The following is a 12,652-nucleotide window of genomic DNA, read 5'->3' as shown; positions in this document are numbered from 1 at the left end:
TGAAAATTATTAAACATCAATTTTGTCTTTTTACAAACTGGTGTCAATATTGTGAACTTTTTTCACACTCTGAACTTTGGTCGGTGAATGTCTAATAAGAATAACTGTGAGTAAGCTGCTACAGTACTCAAATACAACACAAACACACATACATACATGTTTTAGAGGTCGATATAATCAATTTTAAACTAGATTTACTGTGTGAGTGACAGGACAGGACCGTATCTGATGACGCTGTAATCATCTCACTAAACAACTCACGGTAGCAGTTCCTTCTTGATGCTCTGTGGCACTGATATCTGCCCTCCTTCCTAAAACACACAGGTTGATGACCGTTTACACTGCAGCCCTCTAAACTTTAATTATAAGCAAGTAAAAGGCCTCATGTGTACTTTGGTTCAGGAGCCCCAGATGTTCTTCTTTAGGTTGTTACAGATGTATCTAACTAAGCGTTTAAGTAAAAAACTCTGTTAATGATAAAGGAAAGATTTTTTTCTACACTCGATGATGAGCCCTCTCCTCTGGGTATCTCTGACAATACAGTAAGCCGACACTTCCGTCTTTTTGTCTTGTTACCTTAAAGCTCCACTTTAGCTCACCGTGTACCTGCTCAGCACAGAATGGCAGACAGTCATGGAAAGAAGAAAGCTTGAGAAAGTGTATCACTATTCACGTGAAATAGCACAGATTTCATATGGGTGTGGTGAAAGGATGAAGCCAGGTCGGGGCTTCAGCACAGCCTCCACACCTGGAGGCATAGAGAAGGTGAAGCGTTGCATGAAAGAGGTGAAGAGGAGGAAGAGCTCCATCCTGGCCAGGTTCTCCCCAAGACACATCCGCTTACCTGCAGTAAAATCACACAACAATTAATCAGACAAATGCCATTACATCAACTGGACTATGACTACAACAACGATAAAGCAATCTATTTCACATTCGACAGATGCATTGCTGAGGAATCATCAACGTGCTTTGTGTCACATTTGTGACAAAGGGCATGCCCCTCATTAACACTGCAAGCAGCAATACCTGGAGCCAAACACTTGTCCCACATTCTATGTGTTGACCATTAACACCATTTTTCTCTAGTCACAGCAAATCATTTAGGGCAACACCACTGATACTACACAGGGAAGTATGTTTATAGGTCTTGGGGAGGACAACTAGAGCATTGATTTTGATTTATAATTTTTTTTCAAACTGTCAAATTGAGATTATGTCAAAAATGTTATTAAACAGTACTTACCAGCAGAGAAAGGGATGAAAGCAGGTGGCTTCACAAACTTGCCCTCCTCGTTCAGAAAGTGTCCTGGGTTAAAGGTGTTGGGCGTCTCCCACTCATTCTTGTCTAACAGCACCGACGTCAGATTGGGGATTATTGTAACTCCCTGGGGATTGGTATCAGAAGGAAAATTCATACAGGCACAGCATGCACAATGTATGTGATACAAAAACAGCGTATAACAACAACAACAACTGACCTTTGGGATTGTGTAGCCTCCCAGCTGGATGTCTCTGTTGGTAAGATGAGGCACACTGATAGGAGCTATGTTGCTGATCCTCTGGACCTCGTGTATGACAGCATCAGTGTAGGGCATGTTTGCACGATCTTCCATGGACGGCTGTCTGGACTGTCCAATCACTCTCTCAATCTCAGCCTGGACCTTTTCTGTGCAGCAGGACAGTAGATGAAGGAACAATAAATTAGACTCTGAGACTTTTGTTTCTGCCAGTCAAACTTCAAATGATTTACTGTGCACATCTGTGAGCTCCTACCTTGAATCTCGTTGTACTTTGCCATGTAGAGCAGAGCCCACAGCAGGGTGGTGGATATGGTGTCTGTGCCAGCCCCAAAGAGATCAAACGAACACATTGCCAGATTGTCTTCATGAAAACCAGCATCTGCTTCATCATCCCTCTTGTCCCCATGCTGAACCTTTTTAAAAACACACACATATAGCTATTGATGTTAATGTTTCAACTGAGAAGCTGGAACTGATGTTTATTTTGCCTGAAAAAGTCTTAAGAAGAATTCCTTTATTAGTCCCGCGAATGGGGAAATTCAATTTTCACTCACTATTCTTTTTCATTTTACACACACAGGACCTAATTTCATGCAACCAATGGAGCGAGGGGGCTGCCAGTGACCGGCGCCCCGAGCAGTTGGGGGTTCGGTACCTTGCTCAACAGCACCTCGGCAGTGCCCAGGAGATGAACTGGCACCTCTCCAGCCACCAGTCCACACTCCATTCATGGTCCACACAGGGACTCAAACCAGCAACCCTCCGGTTCCCAGCCCAGTTACCTATGGACTGAGCTGAATGAATCGATGATCAAAATAGTTGCTGTTTAATTTTTCTTAGTAGTTTGTTCACCCACCTTCTCAATCTCATTCAGGTAAGAGTCTATGAAGTCTCTGGGCTCACACGGGTCCCGGTCTTCCTTGTGCTTAGTGATTTCTATTTTAATCAAGTCCATTATTTCACCATAAATCTTTTGAAGGGTACGGTGTGGCCCTGGCAGACGCCTCATCAGCATAGGAACTGTGTTGTACACCTGTTGATATCCATGAGAAGGATTTTAATAAGACAACAGCAAAAAGCAAAATACTTAATGTGTAACATCTAAATATGAATGAACACTGACTCTGATAAAAGAGTACTCAGATGCATAAATTGCACAGGAACAACAAAGTATGATGCTTTTATTAATAGCTTAAATATGCAGTACCTGTGCCCATATGGAGCCTTCAAGCTGGGACCCTTTGTCAAACAACTTCATCAATTTCAGGAACTTCTCATCATTGTACTCAAAGCGATGTCCAAAAATCAGGGAGGAGATGATGTTGGAGACAGCGTTCTTCAAGATTAAATTTGGGCTGAAGGGTTTGCCTACAGTTGATCACATGTTAAACATATGGAGTTGAAAAGTGTAGTCAGAAGCTTGACTTATTTCACTTCAGATTACGGTCACGTTTAGAGATGTGTGGACTAGATTCTTTACCTTTGTGATTGCCGATTTCTTTGGACATACAAATAAATTCATCCAGTATCGCAAATTCAAGGGATTTCTTGCCGACTCCAAAGTATTTCAGGGTGACAATGGCAAATCTCCTCTGCTGCTTCCACATATATCCATTAGTAAAAACAACACCTGATAAGAAAAAAATGCTTTAGATTAGGAATCATCTCAGAAATACAGCTTGTGATACAAATGAGAACAAAACAATAAAATATGTTGAAGTCATTTTATAATAAATCTAACAAAGCTCTACAGAAATACTCGACTCCTGTAAACTACACTTTTGTCATGAAGATGCAAATCATGTTAACACTTGAATATGGTGCTGGCCTAAACTCTGGCTCATTAGCAACACTAGAACATCAAATTCAAGTCACTGGTTAAACCCATACAAAAATATACATTTTTCTTTTTTCATGACATTTCTGGCTTCAGATCACAAATATCCTATTTTCCTATTTTCAACACTTCCACCTGTGCAAAATAATATTGTTGTTATTCCTCATACAAAGTGAGTAAAACACGTTGTAAATTGCTGCAGAGTTTGTGATCTTTAGTCTATAGATGGTTATAAATAAGTCATTACCTAGATTGGGGAGCACATCAGTACGGAGTGGAAATGTTGGGCGGTCAGACAGTAAATCTCCATTGGTGAGACCCTCTTGTAGTGTGCTGAGGCCATTCAACACCACCGTCCATGAGGGGCCCATTTTCAGGCTGTAAACGTTCCCATATTTCTCTGCTAACTGCACACAAGTGAGATGAAAAGCAAATACGCAAGTGTTACTTTGAGTTGTCTGAAAAAATATAAATGTTTGAATTGTAATGAAGTAGGTTATTGTTTAGCTTTTGTGTAGGTAGGCTACTTTTATTCAAACAGAAAATCTGAGTAGGACATTTTTTCAACCACTGATGGGGTCCCCGAGGTTAATGACCATTATTTCCCTCTCATCTGAAGATAAACTGATGCAATATCTCAGTCCTACCTTTGTCATGTCTCCAGTGACATTATTGGAGTCGAGGGAGAAAAGGTTCCCCACTAAAGGAAAAGTCCGGGGTCCTGGAGGAAAGTTTCTGGGCCGGAGGGTCTTTAAATACTCTGCTGTGATCAGGAGGACCAGAGTGAAGAGGAGCAGGCTGCGTCCGTCCACCCACACCCACACAGATGAAACAGACACACCGGAGAGTCGATCCATCCTCACACCCTGCTGCCCCTCGACCCACTTATATACCTGTAATGGTTCTGATTCCTTGTTATTCACTTCCGAGCCTATAACAGAGACAGTTGAGATAATTATATACTTACACCTCTTCCCTTAACTCTGTACTGTCAGGTGAAACCCACATTCCTGTCTCCAAAATAAAAGAAAAACTTTCAAGGGCAGTTGAGAACAAATTTCCCCGTGACTCCAACTAAATGTGTTAAGTCATGAGGTGGTTTTAGAGTTGACCTTTATCAAATACCTATCCTTATCTGTTGTGTTATGTAACCGTTATATAGTCGTTTATTTTATATTTACTCAGGTGAGTTCATGTTTGTCTACTATAATTATATTATTTATGTTATAGGTCCCAGGAACAGGTACCGTAAGACAGATCAAATATTCATGAACAGCTTTAAATATTTTAATATTCACTGTGTAGCAGATCATAAACAACTCTCTCTCACGTGGCCCCAATTATCACCGTGCGCAGGTGCGTAAACTGGCGTCTCCACGTTTCTAAAGTAGGGAAAGAGTCTCTCTCATCTACACCAGTCACCATTGTTAACACCCGAAACATTACAGAAACATTCACACACCATACCTGAGTGTGTAACACCGGGCTTCATATACTTCGGGTTACATTCTTAGATTTTAAAACAGAACTACACAAAAAACAAAACAAAAAAACCCCTTTATTTTATGATCTAACCCTGACTCTTTAAGAAAACTAAAGAGCGCCCTGCATTCCCTAGTTTTCTCACTCATCCCTAAAATCCCTTCCACTGGGGGGGCCATAGTTGGGCACTGATTTATGCATGGCTGGCATGCAGTTTACACGTAGGAATAACATTAAACTTTGAATGTTCCGACTCACTGGCGGGCCCACTGACCATTTGTCATTCAGAGGCTGTAGAGAGCTCACTCAAATCTAGAGTGAAGATGTTTGTTGAATGCCCCAGGTCTGGTTTGTGGTTGTAAAGTTTCATGAGACTGTGGTTATCCTAGATGTCACCACAGGTCAGTTTAGACAAAAAAAATGCTCTCACTACAATGAAATGGCAATGGGGACTAACATGAATACAATCGGGCTCATTGAATCCACAAGAGTTTTGGCTTTCCAGACAAACCCAATTCAGTGACATTCAACACTGTTTATGGACTACAGTATGCAGACATATTACAATTGTTCTGCTTGAGTCAAACTGTCTGGATTATCATATAGTGTGCATGTCTGTAAAGGGGAGACTTATGGGTACCAAAAGAACCCATTTCATTCAGATATCTTGAGGTCAGAGGACAAGGGACCCCTTTGAAAATGGACAATCCAGTTTTTTTTGTCTAACTTCCGAGTGATATTTTGCATCCTTCCAGACAAGGTAGCATGAGGTGGTTGGTACTGATAATTTTTTATGATACCAACTCTAACTTGAAGCTAGACCCTGTTACAGCCTCTTAAGACAACCCCACAGGTCTCAGACTGGGGTGCCATGGTAATGGGAAAAATCTGTCAACAAAGATTAGACACAAGCAAGTCTTGGCTTTTCTCTGTGGTTTTATTTCTCAAAGCATTTTCTGCAGAAAAGGACTGGGCTCCGTGCACACAAACACAGGCTGCTGGAGACAGACCCAGAGCCAAGGGCCATAATCCTTTTAACATGAACACATAATCAGCGTTTGGATGGCTGACGTACAAGGTAAAGGACTATCATTAGTCACATTCATATCATATGATTTCTCAGTAGCATACGGACAGGCAATAACCTTCTTTATATTTGTATCACAAAATAGGAATCCGTCACAAGATACAGAGCTGAACATCGTATGCTCAGATAAAATCAAACACCGCTAGAGTAAAAAAAAAAAGAAGTTAAAAACTGGATTCAGTGACAAATTGTGTTTGATTCATCCAACTGTGGGCCTTAAATGTGGTGATATAAATTGTACAAGAATATTTCTGTTCAGACATGATGCTTTTTGGGGCCATTTGGGAAACAGCAGCCAATTAAAAATATAAAATCGTGATCTACAAAAATATCAAATAAATGAGCAAAAAAGTGCAAAGAAACTATTTCACAGTTCTGCGGCCTGAAAGAGATATCTGCATTGGACCCCATGCCATCTATTATTAAAGCCAATTATTCATATGATGTATAGTCACTAAACAATTTCACAGTTACATAATCACAAGTGGTGACATTATTTAAGCTTTTATTTAAGCTAGCTAAAGGTGGGATTATACTGTTTCCCATACTGATCAAATCTACTTCTACTGGTTGGAAGACACCCATATTCCTGCCAATTACTGTATCTTTCCAAATTAGAGTCCTCACTTTAAAACATAACCAGGTGCCTGTGTTAGAGCTACTCTAAGCGTGAAGTAGTGCAAATTTCATATTGACACGGTGTCAGAAGAACGCCAAAGCGATAGTCCATCACAGGCTCCACCCCAGCAGGCATGGAGAAGGTGAAGTGCTGCATGAAGGAGGTGAAGAAGAGGAAAAGCTCCATCTTGGCCAGGCTCTCCCCGGGACACAACCGCTTACCTGAGATAGGAAAAAACTGATACAAACTGAAAATTTCTTTGACACACCATTAATGTAGTAGTCATGATGACTTCTATCTTGTCCAATCTGCGATCATTAGGCGAGGAACACAATAGGGTCGCAGTGCATGCTGGGACAGGCTCAAGGTTCCTGTATAAACAGTTAAAGACACTCGCAGCGCTTTCCCACTGCACGGTATGGCTCGACATGACTTGCCTCGCTCTTTCTTGTCTTTCCATCTGCAGAAGTTATGGATAGTACCTGGTACTTACTGCTGATGGAAAACATATTTCCTGATGTAGCTGCTTTGTAAAACATTTAAATCACAAAACAACGGGACATTTATTGGGAAGATTTTAAAAGAAATGAAATGTGTTTATTTTACCGCCCCGCAAGCTTGCTGGCTTTTAAATGTGACGTAAGAACAGGAATGTCTGTGGTAATAACCTAGATATTTATGAATTTGGGGGGGTGACTACATTTTATGAAATTAAAAATAACGTTACTGTCCGGTGGACCTCTGTGCCATCAACGCTACCTGTTTTCCAGATGAATACAGCGGCACATTGAGCTCCAGAGAGTCGGTAATAGCAGGAACACAGGAAAAAAACAACCACTACTGACTGAATGAAAATTACATCCATAACACAAGATTCCCTCTCAGCGGTTTCTATGAGGAATACTTTTATGATGTTTGAAAATACAAAAATGGCCAAAATACACAAAGCTACCATAAAGCAATAGCCGAGTTGAGTCGAGTTGAGTCGAGCCAGTACCACGCCGCGGAAAGATGGCCTAATAAAACCGGAGTTTTTGTTGCTCCTCACCAGCAGAGAAAGGGATGAAAGCAGGTGGCTTCACAAAGTTGCCCTCCTCATTCAGAAAGTGTCGTGGGTTAAAGGTGTTGGGCGTCTCCCACTCATTCTTGTCGAACAGCACCGATGTCAGATTGGGGATTATTGTAACTCCCTGGTGATTGGTATCAGGAAGACAATTCATATAGGCACAGCATGGTAATGTATGTGATACAAAAACAGCATACAACAACAACAACAACAACAACAACAACTGACCTTTGGGATTGTGTAGCCTCCCAGCTGGATGTCTCTGCTGGTAAAATGAGGCAGACTGAGAGGGACTACGTTGCCCATCCTCTGAACCTCGTGTATGACAGCGTCAGTGTAGGGCAGGTTTGTGCGATCTTCCATGGACGGTTGTCTAGACTGTCCAAGCACTCTCTCAATCTCAGCCTGGACCTTTGCTGTGCAACAGGAGGGGAACAGACAGAAGTTGAAACAGTATTTCATCAACAGCCTGCAAAAGCTTCATGGAGAGATGAAGCACAATGCAGCATTAGCAATGAATAGACAGATTTAAGTTTATATGCAACAATTAAGCAGTCAAAAAAGGGGGCTGTGTTATAACAGACGTTGCAAGTCTAGGAAAACAGTCTTCTCATTCAGAACCATGCACTACTGGAAAATCTTCCTATTGAATTAAGAGAGAGCTCTATTCATTAATTTTATTATTGTGTTGTATCGTATCGTATGGCGCTGTACTGTGTTTTACTGTTGTTGTATATTCTACAAATTTGGGCGTATCACTGACACACCCAAAACAGCCAATTACAGTTTCATGAAATATGACATCATCCACAGCAATGCGATCAACCCGGCCCTTTCTCTTAGCTTAATTCTTGTTCTAATTCTTTAGTAAAAGTCAATCTAAGATAATCTGTTTTTAAATCCATCCTGAATGATCAGATCATCAAGTACAGGTGTAAATGCACTCCGTATGCATTATAGATACATTGAGATCGGATCACTCAGAGCACATTCGGAGGGGGTGTTGGGCAGATTTGGGTATATTAATTTAATAGTGTGAACAGAATCCGTCCCATTGAAGGACCGCTTACTCAGCTATAAGCAGAACTGTGTCCTCATTCACTGGCTTTGTCCACAACCTCTGAGCTGATAACTAATTTTGGTCATATTTGTATCTCTAAAGCTTTATATTATTATAAATGAACAAATATTCAATAATTAATTATTTTGAAAGTATTTCTTGTGTTTCTGAAACCACCGCGAGTGAATCATGTAGTTTGCCTTTTCAGATTGATCTTTTGACTCTTGCCTGTTTTTGGAAATAAGCCAACACAAACTTTTACTTAACTCTGACTTTGTGTGCCACCAGCATTACAAGGTCGACAGGCGAGAACTGAACACACTGGTACTGGCTTTACCCTTACAAAATTACAACTTATTAATTTCTTTAGGTATCACATATTTGCCCATTACTGAGGAAAAACTAAGAGCTTTATTGGCTTGGTCAGTGTTTCTTACCCTGGATTTCAGGGTACTTTGCCATGTAGAGGAAAGCCCAGCGCAGGGTGGCGGATGTGGTCTCAGAGCCAGCCACAAGCAGATCCAAGACACACATAACCAGGTTTTCTTCATGAAAAGCATCATCAGCATGTGCCTTACCCTACAAATATATACACAAACATGCATGTGTTAAAGAATGCGGTGTGGTTACTACAGACAAGAGACAAACTTTCCATCTGGAACTTGTACCTTAACAAATATCTAAAATGCTGATTTAAAAAAAAAATAATTATTAAATAGGGACTACGGATGCAAATTAGCAGCTTTGCTAAAATCCGGCATGTTTACAGAGATATGTAATTATCGATGTTCATTAATGTGCACTATCCAAAAATAAAGCATTATTATTACATTAAAGCGGTGTCTACAGCAAGGGCTGTAAGGTAGAGGCCATGAGAAAAGTTCACATCAGGCCTTTGCACTTTACAGCGCATGCCAACACGGAGTGTTGTCACAATGAACTGTCACTCCAGGACAGCATATTGATTGATCTGGATGTAGTAGCAGGTACACAACTAGCAGATATGATATTCACAGGAACTGGACACTGAGCATCAACACAGGATAAAAGAACCAAAGCTGCATTTAGTGCCACTCACCATCTGAATCTCATTCAGGTAGCAGTCGATGTAGTCTCCTTGGTCTGAGGGATCCCAGTTCTGTTTGTGCTCCTTAAGCTCTTCTCTGATGAAGTCCTTTGCATCCTTCCACATGTGCTGAACTCTCTGATGTGGCCCTGGTAAACGTCTCATCAGCAGAGGGAATGCGTTGTAAAGCTGATGAGTAAAGCAGAATGTAACAAGAATACATTGATGAGGCATTTCAGTGACTTTCTGTCTGTGACAATCGAAAGCAAATATTGAAATCCAATTTTCAAATCTCCTCTTGTGCGCCTCAAACATTTTCCATCTTGAGCTTTGTGTGCTACATATTATAAACCTGCGTCTAAATGCCACTGGCATGAATGATAAATAAAAAATAGGAATGTGTTGCACAACAATGGTAAACAGTATTAAGATTTCATCAATAGTTTAAAAATGCTGTACCTGTGCCCAAATGGAGGCTTGAATTTCGAGACCTTCACCAAACCACCTCATCAGTTTCAGGAACTTCTCATTGCTGTACTCAAAGCGATGCCCAAAAACCAGGGAGCATATGACGTTGGAGACAGCGTTGTTCACGATAAGGTGTGGATTGAATGGTTTACCTAATCAGTTAAACAGAAAATTGGATGCTAATTGTGTACTTGTAATTTTTTATCGTTCTTAATGCGTTTACTATTTACCTTCATAGCTATTGAAGACTTTTGCACAATATGTAAATTCATCCAAGATGACAGGTTCAACTGACTTCTTGCCAAGTCCAAAATTTCTGAGGGTTGAAAGTGCAAAACGCCTCTGCTGCTTCCATGCGGGGCCACTACTGAAAAATAACCCTGATGGGAAATACATCAAAAGCAGATGAAATGAAGATGATAAAAATTGGGAAAAATAAAGGAATATTCTTTGACACATTCAATATTATCAGTCCTTCTTCTACAAAAGTTTTATTGGTTTAATACATTTTTTAGAGTTTTAAAAACATATAATTTGAAGTATCATCAAACTATAACACTGATTAGGGGATAGCAATGTATCACAGTGTATTTATTCAACAATGCTTTCTTGTCATAGGAGTCACAATAGCAGTGGGTTGACAGAGATCTTACCTAGTCCATGAGTTATGTCTTGCACCAGATTGAGGACAGGGCGGTCTGCTACGCTGTCTTTCTGATTTACCAAAGCTTCTTTCAGAACCTCAAACCTGTTCAACACCACCACCCATGCCTGTCCCATTCGCAGGCTGTACACATCTCCATATTTCCCTACTAACTGTGAGTGGAAGAGTCATAACAGATGACACAAAGAGCCTTATCAGTTAACATACTGCATTTTGAGTACATTAAATGACATCTGTTGACATACCTGTGTCATAAATTCATGGTTCCTGCTGTAATCCAGAGTGAATATGTTGCCCACAGTAGGAAATGCCCAGGGTCCTGGAGGGAAGTTCTCCGGTCGACGGTTCTTAACATAATCAGCAGTGATGATGAAAACTGCAGTGAAGAGCAGCAGACTTCTGACATCCCAGTCAACATAGGATCCAATTACAGAAAAGATTGAATCCATGCTGCGAACAACTTCCTAAGCCTGTGTAACTGTGTCTTCCTTGCTTCTTCTGTGAGACAAAGTCTGGTGTTGCCAGGAGTCAATAATATCACTCATCTCTTTCCTGTGAAAGGGAAGCTTGATGTTATTGGCTGTCTTCAACAAAAGGAAAAGCCTCCCTTGCACTGGACTCTGCCCTATGTGAACAAGGGGCATTGAAATATGTTGATCAGCGAGCCTTAAACAACTATTACAACTCAATAAGAGAAAGTTTAATCTATTCAATTCAATATAAGATGAATCGAAAAACTTGACCCACAACATTGCTTTTAATGCATAATGCATACTATAAGCAGATTAATTGTACTTGTACCTCCATTTATTGCAAAAAAAGAGATACCTCTTTACATCTATATTAGAAGAAAAAACATTTCAACTTCAATATTGAATGCAAATATCCTGTGATAGTCTGTTGGGCTTCTGGTTTTTTGTCCAAGTATGGGGCAGTGTTTAATGACAAGGTGGGGAAAAAATCTTACCCTTTTGTTCTCTTGGTCTGTTCATCCAGGAACTGGAAGTCTCATGCTAGGCACTCTCCCTGTTCTCATCCTACAGCAAGGACCACACTTACATTGTGACTTGGAGAGGATTTGTGTCTGAGCCTTGTAATGGAACCTCACTACTCGGGTCCCTCAGGGCTGTGTTCCTGGCCCCATTGTCTTCTCTCTGTGCACCAAGTCACTGGGCTCTGTTATTTACTCACATGGCTTTAGTTATGCAGATGACTCACAACAAATTGGTTCCTTTCCATGGTCTGATACCCAGGTGGCAGCATGGACCTCTGTATGTTAGGCTTATATCTCTTAGCGGATAATGACACACAGACTGAAGCTCTGGAGCAACACCACATAATTAATTGAATCTCAAAATAAAATGTATGATATGTAGAAACTGATATGATCTTGGGCATGTCATCGACCATAGATATTTTTTAGATTTATCACGCATTTCACACCTCAGTGAAGAGACCAATAAAAATATTTGACTAATACAGGTACCTGATAAATCCTAGGATTAATGAATTCAAGAGGCTTAATTGCTATAAGATTTTGAGAACATTCATTTATGCATGATTATGTACATGATATTTTGTCATTTCTAATCATTTCTGCTATAATAATGTTTTAGGGTACACAGAGTGACTCATGTCAACTTTGTAAATGAATAAAATCTTTACAGAAATATCAAACAATTGAGCCATAAGCTAAAACTATCACAAGCATGGTTTGGAGCCCACTAGGAAAGGTAACACAAGATAATAAAATGAAACAATTTATGGGTTAGAGCTACTC

The 12,652-nt window shown here is 40.4% G+C and overlaps 1 protein-coding gene across 1 annotated transcript; it reads right to left on the bottom strand.

Moving 5' to 3' along the window:
* Positions 1-665: 665 nt before the first annotated feature.
* LOC310945020 (uncharacterized protein) lies at positions 666-11,321 on the bottom strand (the record flags this gene model as incomplete). Its single annotated transcript, XM_083910960.1, has 19 exons — positions 666-844; positions 1,247-1,388; positions 1,482-1,669; positions 1,777-1,924; positions 2,380-2,556; positions 2,731-2,891; positions 3,004-3,153; positions 3,608-3,767; positions 4,008-4,291; positions 5,483-5,508; positions 6,592-6,769; positions 7,597-7,738; positions 7,843-8,030; positions 9,112-9,253; positions 9,753-9,929; positions 10,200-10,360; positions 10,439-10,588; positions 10,862-11,024; positions 11,118-11,321. 19 exons carry the CDS (start codon positions 11,319-11,321, stop codon positions 666-668), a joined length of 3,120 nt encoding a protein of 1,039 aa, XP_083767086.1.
* Positions 11,322-12,652: the final 1,331 nt, after the last annotated feature.

This window comes from Echiichthys vipera, assembly GCF_963691815.1.
Source record: "Echiichthys vipera genome assembly, chromosome: 3".
NCBI lineage: Eukaryota > Metazoa > Chordata > Actinopteri > Perciformes > Trachinidae > Echiichthys > Echiichthys vipera.
The sequence above is the reverse complement of the archived record's forward strand: the minus strand, read 5'-3'. Positions and strand labels throughout refer to the sequence as shown.